At 33.2% G+C, this 13,533-nt stretch overlaps 2 protein-coding genes across 3 annotated transcripts in view; one reads left to right on the top strand and one right to left on the bottom strand.

Annotated features, from left to right (window-relative positions):
- The window catches only part of CUNH8orf88 (chromosome unknown C8orf88 homolog), a 43,402-nt gene extending 29,885 nt beyond the window's left edge, over positions 1 to 13,517 (top strand). For both annotated transcript variants that reach the window (XM_040625790.1, XM_040625789.1), the window contains 2 exons: positions 11,819 to 11,925; positions 13,432 to 13,517. In XM_040625790.1, the coding sequence (XP_040481724.1) occupies positions 11,819 to 11,925; positions 13,432 to 13,455 (131 nt within the window). In that variant the 3' untranslated portion in view covers positions 13,456 to 13,517. The remainder of the gene's footprint in view (positions 1 to 11,818; positions 11,926 to 13,431) is intronic.
- NECAB1 (N-terminal EF-hand calcium binding protein 1) overlaps positions 1 to 13,533 on the bottom strand; it is a 222,406-nt gene that overhangs the window by 22,363 nt on the left and 186,510 nt on the right. The window contains exon 14 of the transcript XR_005833662.1: positions 11,598 to 11,631. The gene's annotated coding sequence lies outside the window, so the exon portion shown is untranslated. The remainder of the gene's footprint in view (positions 1 to 11,597; positions 11,632 to 13,533) is intronic.

Here is a 13,533-nt window from a genome sequence, read left to right as displayed (position 1 = left end):
GCTAATAAATGAATTCAGCAAAGCTGCAGGATACAAAATCATTGTTATTCATGATTTTAGTAATTTGAGTCTTTCTTCTAGTTAATCTTTGTCAATTTTGATCCTTTCAAATAATCAACTTTTGCTTTGTTGATTTATTGTTTTTCTATCTCTATTTCATTTATCTTTACTCTCATCTTTATTATTTCATTCATTCTGCTAGTTTTTGATTTAGTCTGCTCTTCTTTTTCTAGTTCCCTAATGTTTGATATTAGGTATTGATTTGAGCTATTCCTTTTTAATATAGGCATTTGTAGTTATTTTGCTCTGAGCACTGCTTTTTCTGTATCTCTTAAATTTTGGTATGTTGTGTCTTTGTTTTCTTTTGTCTCAAAGTATTTCTCAGTCCTCTTATTCTTTGAACCATTGGTTTAAGAGTATGTTTTTAACTTTCATGTATTTGTGAATTTTCTAGTTTTACTTCTGTTATGGATTTCTACTTTCGTTGCATTATAGTCAGGATGTTTTGTATGATACCATTATTTTTAAAATTTTTTTAGACTTATTCTGTGTAGCCTAACATGGTGCATCCTGGAGAAAGTTTCGTGTGTACTTCAGAAGAATGTACATTCTGGTATTTTTGAGTGAAGTGTTCTGTATTTGTTTGTTAGGTTTAGTTGGCTTATAATGTTGTTTGTGCTCTCTGTTTATTTCCTTGTTGATCATCTGTGTAGTTTTTTTGTTCATTATTGAAAGTGGGATCCTTGGAATCTCCAGCTGTTATTTTTAAATTCTGTGTGTGCCTCTGATTCTGTCAGTTTTCCCTTCTGTTGTTAGGTAAAATATGTTCCTAATTGTTATCATTTTAATGAGTTGACCCTTTTATCATTGTATAATATTCTCCTTTATTTCTTGTAACAATTTTTGCCTTAAAGACTGTTTTGTCTATTATTAGTATGCCCTCTCCAGCTCTCTTTTGGTTATTGTCTGCATCAAACATCTTTTTCATTCATTCACTTTTAACTTATTTTTGTGATTGGATCTAAAGTGAGTATCTTCAGACAGCATATAATTGGATCATATTTTAATCCATTCTGCCAATCCCTGCCTTTTAATTGGAGTGTTTATGACTGATACTTAATTGTAATTACTAATAAGGAAAGACTAACACCAGCCATTTTGCTATTTGTCTTCTATAAGTCATATCTTTTTTTTCATTTCCTCCTTAATAGTTTCTTTTGTGTTTAATAGATTCTACTGTATCATTTTTATTTCCTTTTCATATCCCTTATTATGTATCTTGAAGTTATTTTCCTAGTAGTTGCACTAGGGAATTACTTAATTTACAACAATCTAGTATGAATTAATATCAATTTAGTTTCAATATTATACAAAACTCTCGCCTGTATAGTTTCATCCCACGTTACAATGCCATTGTCACAAATTCCATCTTCAAATGTGTAATCAATCTATTAACCTGGATTTATAATTCTGCAATTTTATGTATTTGTCTTTTAAGTCATATAGAAAGAAAGGGGAGTTACATCCAAAAATTCATTGATACTAGTTTTTAACTTGCCAATGTAGTTAGGTTTACTGGTGTTTACTTCTCAATGTGGATTCCAGTTACTTTGTACTTTCTTATTTCAGCTTAAAGGATTTCTTTTAGCATTTTTTCTAAGGCAAGTTTACAAGCAATGAACTGTCAGTTTTTGTTTATCTGAATGTCTCAATTTCTTTTTCATTTCTGAAGGTAGTGTTGCTGGATATAGATTTTTTTGTTGAGTTTTTTACTTTCAGTACTTTATCTTCTCTACTGCCTTCTGGCTTACATGGTTCCTGATGAGAAATCAGCATTTTATCCAATTGAGAACCCTTTGTAAGTGACAAATTGCTACTCTCGCTGACCTCAGGATTGTCTTGCTTATAAGCTTATAATGCATCTCAGCGTGAAACCTCTTTGCGTGTATTCAATTTGTAGTTGAACTTCTTGGTTGTGTCGGATTATGCATTTCATCAGATTTGGGGAGTTTTCTGCTATTATTTCTTTAAATATTTTTTTGTCCTTTCTCTCTCCCCTCTCCTCCTGTGACTCCCATTATGCATTTGTTGGTATTTTTGCTGTGCTCCCACAAATATTGTAGGTTCTGTTCATTCTTCTTCATTTTTTTTTCTTTCTACTCCTCAGACTGGATAATGTCAATTGACTTTAAATTTGCTGATTCTTTCTCCTGCCTTCTCATATCTGCTATTGAACCATTCTAGTGAAGTTTTCACTTTGGTTATTGTACTTTTTTTCCCTCAGAATTTGTTTGGTTCCTTCTTATAATTTTTATTTTTTTATCGATATTTTCTATTTGGCAAGACACTTTCTTATGGTTTCCTTTAGTTCTTTGAGCGTAGTTTAAATAGTTTATTTAAAGTCTTTCTCTAGTAAATCCAATATCTCTGCATTCTCAGAGAAATTTTCTATTAATGTCTTTTTTTTCCTATATATGGGCCACACTTTCTTCATTCTTCGCATGTATTGTATTTTGTTGTTGTTTTTGAAAACTGAGTATTTTGAATATAATGTATTAACTCTGGAAATCAGATTTTCTCCCTTTTTAAGGGTTTTTCGCTGCTGTTTGTTGTAATTTTTGTTGTTTGTCTAGTGACTTTTGTGAACTAATGTTGTAAAGTCTATGTTTGTTACATGTGGCCACTCAAGTCTCTGTTGTGATATCTTCATGGTCAGCTGATAATTTGGCAGAGAATTCCTTCAATACCTAGAACCAAAAAACAGAAAAGGAAGAAAAAACCTCTCTCAATCTTTGTATATGGCTTCTATATGTGTGTTGAATGTGCCTTTTGTAAGTACTCGATCAGGCAGTTTACAACTCTTCCTTTGACTTTACTTCTTGCTTCTGAAAAACTTGAAGGTCAGACAGAAGGGACAGCTTAGGACCTTCTCAAGTCTTTGAGCATGAGCCTAGCCTTTACATTGCATGTAGCCTTCTAGATTCCTAGGAACATCTGTCTTTCTGTGCCCTTAATTCCCAAAGCATCTTTTTCCCTAATCTTTATTCCTAAGCTTTTTAGGTTTTCCTGTTGTTTGCTTTAATTGTTATCCCTTCTCCCAGGTGGAAATGGCTGATATATTTCCCTATAAATGTTTTGACAAATGGATTCAGATAGCAACCTCAGGCCCAGGAGAGTTCTTAGGTGAGATAAAAGCAAATCACCTTTAGCCACCAGAGAGGTCAAAATGAAAACCACGGTTTTCTGAGAATATGATTTGCACTGTTCTCTCCAGTACTGGGAACCTGTACCAGGAATGAGAGCAGTTGTTTTCAAGGCCGTTGCCAATCTGGGTTGGGGGAGATCTTCTCAGGCAAGTTAAAATGCCACAAAACTCTTTAGCGAATTTAGCTATTCTTTTCTTTACTAAGCATTCCCCTGGTTTTGTAAACGTTTAATTCCAGAATTCAGAAAAAGTTGGTTCTGGAAATTTTTGACAATTTGTTGCTTTGGTGGAGGGATAGAATTTTAAGGTTTCTTTCTTGGTTACTTTTGCTGACTTACTCTTTTGTTTCTTGACCCTATGTTTTCGTCTTTTTTGATTTACCTCCTTATTTTGCTCAGTGCATTTTCCAGGAGCTTCAAAAAAAAAAAAAAGGTATTGGTTTGTGTATTCTTTGAATTCGTGTATTTGAAAATGTACTAATTACATGCTTGATTGATAGTTTGGTTAGAGAGAAAATTCCAGGTAGAATGAACCTCTAAAGCCAGACACAAAAGGTTGGATATTGTATGATTTCATTTATATAAAATATCTAGAAAAGGCAAATCCTTAGAAAGAAATGTTTGCTTTGATGGGATTGAGAATGGAGAGTGACTACAAATGGGAGTGAAGTGTCAGATGGTAGTTGATATAAATATTCTAAAAATAGATTGTGGCAGTGATTTCCCAGCTCTGTAAATATACTAACAATCATTCATTTGCACACTCAAAAGGAATGAATTTTATAGTATGTGAATTATACTTCAGTAAAGCTTTGGAGAAGGAGAAAAGGAGAATTTGCAGATTTCTGTTTAGTAGTATTGTCAAAACTTGCCAAGTAAAACCTTCCTGAGGGCAGGGAGTGAGTCTTCAACCTCAGGAGGCTATACTTTGGGAACTCACATTCATGCAGAACTAGCTGAGTTTTCATTGTATAGATTAAATATAAAATTTGATTAACAAAATTCCAGGTTGAAAGTTATTTTCATTCTAAAATTTTAAGGCATTTTGCTTCATTTTCCAGCAGGCTGTATTAATTGGCTTTTAATTCTGCAAAGTTCAGTGACATTCAGGTCCCCAGTACTTATAAATGGCCTTGTTTTCTGTTTTTGCTTTTTTTTTTTTTTTTTTTGCTTTGGAAGTGTTTTGGATTGTGTGTTTATCTTTGCTCTTCTAAATTTCCTAATGTACCTCTGTGTGGGTTTTCTTTCCCCTCAATTTTTTTTTTTTTTTTTCTGGACAGTTGGTGCACTTTGGTTTTCTGATGTGGAATTTTGTGGATATTTTTTTGATGATTTTTCTCATCTCCATTTTCTCTATTTTCTTCCTGAAATGCCTATTATAGTCAGATGTTAGTGATATTAGTCTACTCGATTCTCTAATTTTCTCATATTTTCTTTCTTCTCATTCTTTTGGTTTTACTTCCTAATAGCGTCCCCAAGTTTCTTTATCTGACAGCATAGTCCAGAGAACACCTTGGAACTGAGTATTAGCCATTGGTACTTTTAAAAAGCACAAGGCATTCCCATCACTGGAAAATTCTCATTCAGCTTTTATATGTGGCACTACAGCAGCAACAACTGCCCAGTCTCTCTCTTTCNCTATGAGCCTGCTTCTTCCTCTCCCACTCCCCCTGCTTGTGTTCCCTCTCTCGCTGGCTGTCTCTATCTCTGTCAAATAAATAATTAAATAAAATCTTTAAAAAAAAAAAAAGATCTTTATTGGGGTACCTACCTGGGTGGCACAGTTGGTTAAGCATCTGACTCTTAGTTTCAGCTTCGGTCATAATCTCAGAGTCATGAGATCCAGCCCCATGTCAGCTCCCTGCTCAGCGTGGAGCCTGCTTAAGATTCTCTCTCCTCTGTCTCTGCTCCTCCCCCCACTAAAATAAATAAATCTATAGCAATTCCAAGAGATCCTGATTTCCAATGTACTATTAACCCAGAATTTTCATGACTGGTTTTCTACCAAAGAGAAATGAAAAAAAAAATGTGTCCACAAAAAACTTAGAGTATATCCATTTTATCCAAGTTGTCAAATGTTGGCTTGAAGTTATTCATAGTATCTCTTATTTTCTATTTAACACCTGTACAGTCTGTGGTCAACCCCCCTTTTTAAAAAAAATTATGCATTTATTTTAGAGAGGGAGAAAGGGGCGGGTGCGAAAAAAAGGGCAGAGGGAGAGGGGAGAGAGAATCTTAAGCAGAGCCTGATATGGGGCTTGATCTCATCACCCTGAGATTATGACATGAGCCAAAACCAAGAGCAGGACACTTAACTGACTGTGCCACCCAGGCGCCCCTGGACAACCCATTTTTGAACCTTGGTATTTGTTTTTTGTGTTCTTTTCTGCATCAATTAATCTAGCTTAAGATTCATCAAATTCAGTTTTCTTTTTCAAAGAACCAGCTTTTGGCATTTTAATTTTACATATTGTTTTCTATTTTGGTGATATCTATTTATAAATTTCTTTCTTATACTTAAGGTTTAGTTCTTCTTTTTCTAGCATTTTAAAATGGATTGTTAGGTAATTTTTTGTAGATATTTTAAGAATTTATAAATTTCTATTGGAGCACCTTTTTAGATATACTCCACAAATTTTGATGTTATAGTGTCATTCAATTTAAAACATTTTTAATTTCCTCATTATTTTATCTTTGACTTGTGAATTATTTTAAAGTATGTTATTTAATTTCTAAGATACTTGAAGTTTTTATGGATTTCTTATAGATTTCTTTATTTTGTTTTCAGAGAATATAGTCTGTATGATTTCAAGTCTCTGAAATTTATTTTTTAGCATTGTTTTATTGAAGTACAATTGACATATACATTATATTAGTTTCAGGTGTACAACATAATGATTCAAAATTTGTATATATTGGGAAATGACCATCTCAGTAAGTCTGCTTAACATCTGTCACCGTATATAGTTCCATTTTTTTTTCTTGTGTTGTACTCTCTTGGCAACTTTCATATGTGTGGCACAATATTATTAACTATAGTCACCATGGTGCATATTATCCCTATGACCTATTTATTTTATAACTGGAAATCTGTACCTTTTGACTCCCTTTCCCCACGTTGCACATGTTCCACCCCCTGACTCTGGCAACCTCCAATCTGTTCTTAGTTTTTTTAAAAATACCACATGTAAATGTGGGGTTGTGCCGTATTTGTCTTTCTCCATTTGACTTATTTCACTTCACTTAATACTCTCTAAGTACATCCATGTTGTCACAAATGGCAAGATTTCATTATTTTTTATGGTTGAGTAATATTCCGTGTGTGTGTGTGTGTGTGTGTGTGTGTGTGTGTACACACATTTTCTTTATCCATTCCCAAATCAGTAAACAGGTGGCTTCCATATCTTGGCTATTGTAAATAATGCTGCAGTGAACGTGGGGCTATATAGATATTTTTGAATTAGTGTTTTTTTCTTTGGGTAAATACCCAGAGGTGGAATAGCTGGATTTATTTCTATTTTTAATTTTTTGAAGAATCTTCAATACTGTGTTTGTTGTGGCTGTTACTAGTTTACATTCTCACAAATTGCGTGAGTTTCCTTTTCTCCATATCCTTGTCAATGTTTATTTTTTGTCTTTTTGATAGACTAGCTATTTCGACTGGTGTGAAGTGATAGCTGATTGTGGTTTTGATTTATATTTCTCTGATGCTTAAATGTTGAGCATATTTTCGTGTGTCCTTTTGCCATCTGCATCTTCTTTGGAAAAATGTCTATTCAGGTTCTCTGCCCATTTTTAATTGGATTTATTTTGGTGTTGAGTTGTAGAGTTCTTTATATATTTTAGATATTAATCCCTTATCAGTTGTATCATTTGCAAATATCTTCTCCTATTCAGTAGGTTGTCTTTAAATTTTGTTGGTTTTTTTGCCTTGCAAAAAGCCTTTAATTTGATGGTAGTCCCAATTGTTTATTTTTGCTTTTGTTTCCCTTGCCTAATGAGACAGATCTAAAAAAATATTGCTAAGACTGAGGTCTAAGAGATTACTACCTTCTATTTTATTTTAGGAGTTTTATAGTTTTAAGTCTTACTTTTAGCTCTCTCTCCATTTTGAGTTTGTTTTTGTGTATGGTATAAGAAAGCAGTCAAGTTTCATTCCTTTGATTGCCATCCGGTTTTCCCAACACCATATTGAAGAGACTTTTTTTTTAAAAAAAGATTTTATCACAAATAATGAATCATGGAACACTACATCAAAAACTAAGGATATACTGTATGGTGACTAACATAATAAAAAATTATTTTAAAAAAAGTTTAGAACTTTTAAGAAATGTGTTTGGTTTGTCTAGGTAATCAAATTTATTGCATACATTGTTAATATTATTCTCTTATGTTAACTCTCTGTGTTCTGATATTAAGATGTGTTATCTTTCCCTTTTTTACCTACTCAATGTAATAAATCCTTGCCCAGGAAACAAATAAAACTAAACAAACAAAAAAAGATTTTATTTACTTATTTAAGAGAGAGAGTGTGCTGGAGCATGCGCGTGGTGGGGGGGGCGTGGCAGAGGGAGAGGGAGAAAGAGATGCCCTGCTGAGTGGGGAGCCTGACATGGGACTCAATCCTGAGCAAAAGGCGGAGCTTAACTGACTGAACGACCCAGGCCCCCCTTGAAGAAACTCTCTTCCCCGTTGTGTATTCTTGACTCTTTATCATAGATTAATTGACCATATAAGTGGATTTGTTTCTGTGCTCCCTATTCTGTTCCATTTGATCTGTAGGTCTTTTTTGGAGCAGGTGCCATAATGTTTTCATTACTATAGCTTTGTGTAGTTTGAAATTGGAGTGTGATACCTCTAGTTTTGTTCTTTCTCAAGATATATTTGACTCCTCATCGTCTTTTTTGGTTCCACACATTTTAGGATTTTTTTGTTCTAGTTCTGTGAAAAATGCCATTAGTATTTTAGTAGAGATTACATTAAATCTGTAAATTGCTTTGGGTAATATGAACATTTTAACAATATCAATTCTTCCAGTCCATGAGCATGGAATATCTTTCTGTTTATTTGTGTCATCTTCAGTTTCTTTCATCAATGTGCTATAGTTTTTAGAATATAGTTTTTTTTTTTTATACCTCCTTGGTTAAATTTATTCCTATTTTATTTTTCTAGTGCAGTTGTAAATGGGATTGTTTTCTTAATTTCTCTTCTTGATAATTTGTAATTAGTGTATAGAAACATAATAGATTTCTGTATTTTAATTGTATTCTGCATCTTACTGAATTCACTTATTCTGATAGTTTTTTTATGGAGTCTTTAGGGTTTTCCATATAAAGTATCATGTCATCTGCAAATAGTGACAGCTTTAGATCTTTCTTACCAATTCGGATGCCTTGTATTTCTTGTCTGATTATTGTGGCTATGACTTCCAGTACTGGGCTGAATAAAAGTGGCAAGAGTGGACATCCTTGTCTTGTTCCTGATCTTAGAGAAAAAGCTTTCAATTTTCACCATTGGGTATGATTTTAACTGTGCGTTCATCCTACTTGTGTTTTATTATGTTGAGGAATGTTTTCTCTGTACCCACTGTGATCTTTTTAATGTGCTGTTGAATTTTGTTTGCTAATATTTTGTTGAGGATTTTTGCATGTGTTAATCAAGGCCTGAATATTTTTGTGGCATCCTTTGAGAAAAGGATGTATCGGGGTAACGCTGGTCTCATAAGTTTAGAAGAGTTTGGAAGAGTTTCAGGATTGGTATCAATTCTTCTTTGAAGTTTGGTAGAATTCGTCTGGTCCTGGATTTTTGTTTATTGGGAAGTTTTTGATTACTGATAAAATCTCCTTAGTAATAATTTGTTCAGATTTTCTCTTTGATAGCTTCTATATTTCTAGGAATTTATCCATTTCTTACTGGTTGTCAAATTTGATGGATAATTGTTCATAGAAGTCTCTTTGTATATGACTTTTTGTATGTGTGGTATTATTTGTAATGTCTCCTTGTTTGTGATTTTGACTTTTTTTCCCCCAAGACCCTTAAATTTAGAAACTTGTTTTATAGCCCAGCACATGGTCTATCTTGGTGACTCTACCATGTCTACTTGAAAATAATTTGTATTTTGCAGTTGTTGATGTAGTTTCTATATCTGTTAGTTAAATCAAGGTGGTTGATATTGTGCAGATCTAAGTATTTTCTGATTTTTTGTCTATTTCTATAAAGTGCTGAGGTGATTGTTTTATATTACTTGATATTTTTGTGCAATTGTCTATTTCTTTTATTTCTGTCATTTCCTCTCTATGTATTTTGAAACTTTGTCATTTGGCACATCATTAATGATCTCTTTAGCTGATATTAAGATAGCCACTCCTGCCTTCTTATTCGTACTCTTTGCATGCTATATATTTCTATATCCATTTACTTTCAACCTGTGTATTTCTTGCAGGCAGCATGTTTTCTTTTTTTAATCCACTGTGTCAGTTTATGGCCTTTAATCACAGCGTTTAACCTAAGAGTTAGCAAACTATGTCCTTTAGTTCAAATCTCTGTTTTGGAAATTAAAATTTATTGGAACACAGTCACATGCTTTATTATCTATAGCTGCATTTGCACTGTAAGGCTGAGTAGTTGTGACAGACTTTATGTCCCAAAACTCTCAGATATTTACTATTAGGCCTTTTACCAAAGAAAAAAAAAACTTATTGACCCCTTGTTTAGACCATTAACAAGTAAGGTGATGTAGTTGGATTTAGGCCTTTTATTATTTATTTCCTGTTTGTCCTGTTTTTTTTCCTTTTTCTGCCTTCTTTTGGATATTTTTGAATTTTTGTTGGTATTTGATTATATCTATTGGATTTTTTAGCTATATTTTCTTGTATTTTTGTCTAGGGATTATAATATCTAACTCAGTGTACTTGTTACCATTATACTACTTCATGCAAAATGGTGATGGTAAAACCTTGCAACCATTTCTAAGTTTCTTCCCTCCACACCATTGCACTGACCTTTTTGCTGTTACTGTATTATCATATCTCCACTAGACAGTGTCATAAGTTTTGCTTTCAACATTCACACACATAAAATTTAGAAGGAAAAAAAAGGAGCCCATTATATTTATCCAGCTATTTACCTTTTTTCTTTTATTCTTCATTTCTAAGTATTAGTTTCTGTATAGTATTGTTGCCTTTCAACTGGAGAAACTTCCATTAGCATTTCTTGTGGATTAACTAATTCTGCTAGTTACAAATTCTTTTAGTTTTTTTTCTTTTCTGAAAATGTCTTTTAACCTCACGATTCAGTCTCACACGACTACCCTCTACTTCAGATGAGAGTTGCAAGTTGTAGGTCCCCAGAGTACTCAAAACTTCTGTCCAACTTGGCTATAAATTAGAGGTTAAGTCTCCCTTCTTGGATTTGATCATTTGCTAAAATGGCTCACAGAACTTAGGGAAAACTAACACTTAACCAGTTTATTATATAATAAAAGATATGATAAAGGATACAGGTGAAGAGCCAAATGAAGAGATACACAGGGCGAAGTCTAGAAGGGTCCCAAGTGCAGGAGCTTCTATCCCTGTGGAGTTGGGGTGTGCCACCCTCCTGGTACATGGATGTGTTCATCAACCCAGAAGCTCTCCAAACCCCATACTTCGGGGATTTTTATGGAGGCATCATCTTGTGGCATGATCAATCATTAACTCAATCTCCAACCCTTTCCCTTCTAGGAAGAGGTGGGGGTGGGGATGAAAGTCTCAAGCTTCTAATCATGGCTTGATCTTTCTGTTGACCAGCCTCTGTCCAGAAGCCCACCAAGTCACCTCATTAGAACAAAGGCATTTCTGTCACCCAGGAAAGTCCAAGGGATTTAAAAAGCTGTATGTCAGGAAGTAGGATCAAAACCCAAATACTAAAACAAAAGATAGTCTTAGTACTCATCATTTAACATAAATGCAAGGGTTTTAGGAGCTTTGTGTAAGGAACCAGGGATGGAGACCGGGAGATATTTTTTTTTCTTTTTCACATTACGGAATTCCAGCTTGTTAGTTCTTTTCTTCTAGCACTTTAAAGATATTGCTCTGCTGTTTCTGGCTCAGCAAGGGATCATTTATGGTGATAGTTTCTGATAAGAAATATGCAGATATTTGAAGCATTGTTTTTATTCTCTTTTAAAGATGGGGACCCTATCTTGGATCTTTTTCACCATTACTTAGCACATCTCTGATGTGTAGATGTACAATAAATTTTTCTTGATTTTGATTGTATAAACAGGCTTATTAGGGTTCTATTTTGGCAGGATTGGAATTGCCCAACATGTATTACTGCCGTTATTGCCAGATATGAATAACCAGATGAAAGAAGCCATGCATTACTCATTTTCTGAGATGTTTCTCTCTTACCCATTTTTCCTTGGTTACTTGGCTTCCTTTCCTCCTAAAAGGAAAAAAAAAAAAGAGGCAGTAGATACCACAATTTTTTGCTTCTCTTCTCTTTTACATAAAAACTACTCCTCATTTTATAAAATAATGGACTATTAAGGGACATTCAGAAAACAATGAACCAAAAAATGTTCTAGGAGAGTTCTTTATTTTACATTACATTTCATGTTTAATATCTATAGAGAGAATTAAATACAGCAGAGATTTCCTGTTGAAGCTCTCAAGTGTTTCCATCTGCAGAAAAAAACCAGACTTTCTGCCTGATCATCCCATTGTACTTAAAAAACCAGTAAGTAGTTTTCTAATTTTGTATTAATTCTAAAATATTCATCTTTAGTATTTTTACTGGATTCTCTCCCTAGATGTTTAATCTTATTGTGGAATATAATTCAGAAAAGTACATAAATCTAAATGTATAATATAACCAATTACTGTAAGTAATTACCACTCCAGTCAAGAAATAAAATGGAATTATATTTTAAGAAATATTTTTTCCATTGAAAGATAAAGAGGCTAAAAGTTCTATTGTTTTTCAGTCAGGTTCTGTAATCCATCTGCAGTTGATTTTACTGTATGATGTAAGGCAGGGGTCAAGTTTTTTTTTTTTTTTTTCTACATGGATATGCAGTCATCCTAACAATATTTACTGAAAGGATAGTCCTCTGCCACCTTTGTCGAAATATATGTGTGGTCTGTTTCTGGGCCCTTTACTCTTCTCAATTCATCTTTTTATACAGTAAAACAAGTCACCCCACTTACTCTTCAGTGTGTTTTTGCTGTTCTTAGTGCTTTATATTTGTGTCACTGCATCAAATTTTATCAGAATAAATACAATAAATACACATATCTTTTAGCATACTGATTGGAAATGACAGGAGTTTTGGTATCAGGCTTGGGTTCAAATTGTGTACTAGTATACCGTTCAAATTTAAGTCACGTAACCTTGAACCTCAGTTTTGTGATTGCAGATGAGATTATAGATGCATAATAGAAATGTATAATTAGTGTATAGAATTTATAGATGGATAATGTATAATGTATAGAAAAACTTGGATAGTACTTAGCTGTCATTATGCACTTAGTAAATTGTCTTTATTTCCATTTTGACTAGAATTTGACATTAGAATTTTCAAACTTTTTTATATGGGTAAATGTATTCTATTGAGATGAACTCAGAATATAGGTATGCTGAGAATGGCTCAAATGCGAGACATAACATACCTCCTGCGCTCTCCATTTTTGGGATTTTTAACCCTTTGGAATACAAAGCCTCTTTTTCTCTTAAACTCCCTAACTTGTAGAACTCTAGTCAGTTTTTCAAAATTTAAGCTTCTTTCATAATACCTTGCACAAGAGGAATGTTTTACCATGAAAAAATGTTCTTAATGATGTTCAAATTATCCCACCTCTCAGAAAAGATCTTAGGAGTATGTATGAATAAATCTAAACTTGAGTGCTATATAAAAATGGTCACTTTTTCATTTGCAGACTTATTTCATCTCTAATATTTTATTTTGTAAATAAAATTTTGACATACATATTTTGAACAAGCCAGGTATCACAAAAACAACGGGTTTGGAATACAATCTAGTAGATTTAAAAATGAATTACATATTTTTCTGAACATAGAACTGTTTTTGACAGATTCCAGTTACTTTAATACTTTCTATAGTAACATGCATTTAAGATCTGTAAACACATAATAGGATCACAGTATTTGGTTTGATAAACTAAGTAGTAAAAACTGTATTCATTCAATCTAATTGATAAATTAACTTTTTCTTCTATGTTACAGGAAAACCACCAAAGTTTTAAGTAGCCTTTTAAGAACAGATGAATTTGAAGATAAAGAATTATTCGTTTTCTATTTTGGACACCTGCAAATGAAGTGGATCTA

The sequence above is a fragment of the Ursus maritimus genome, unplaced genomic scaffold (genome assembly GCF_017311325.1).
Source record: "Ursus maritimus isolate PB19 unplaced genomic scaffold, ASM1731132v1 scaffold_9, whole genome shotgun sequence".
NCBI lineage: Eukaryota > Metazoa > Chordata > Mammalia > Carnivora > Ursidae > Ursus > Ursus maritimus.
This window is presented reverse-complemented; position numbering and strand designations above follow the sequence as displayed.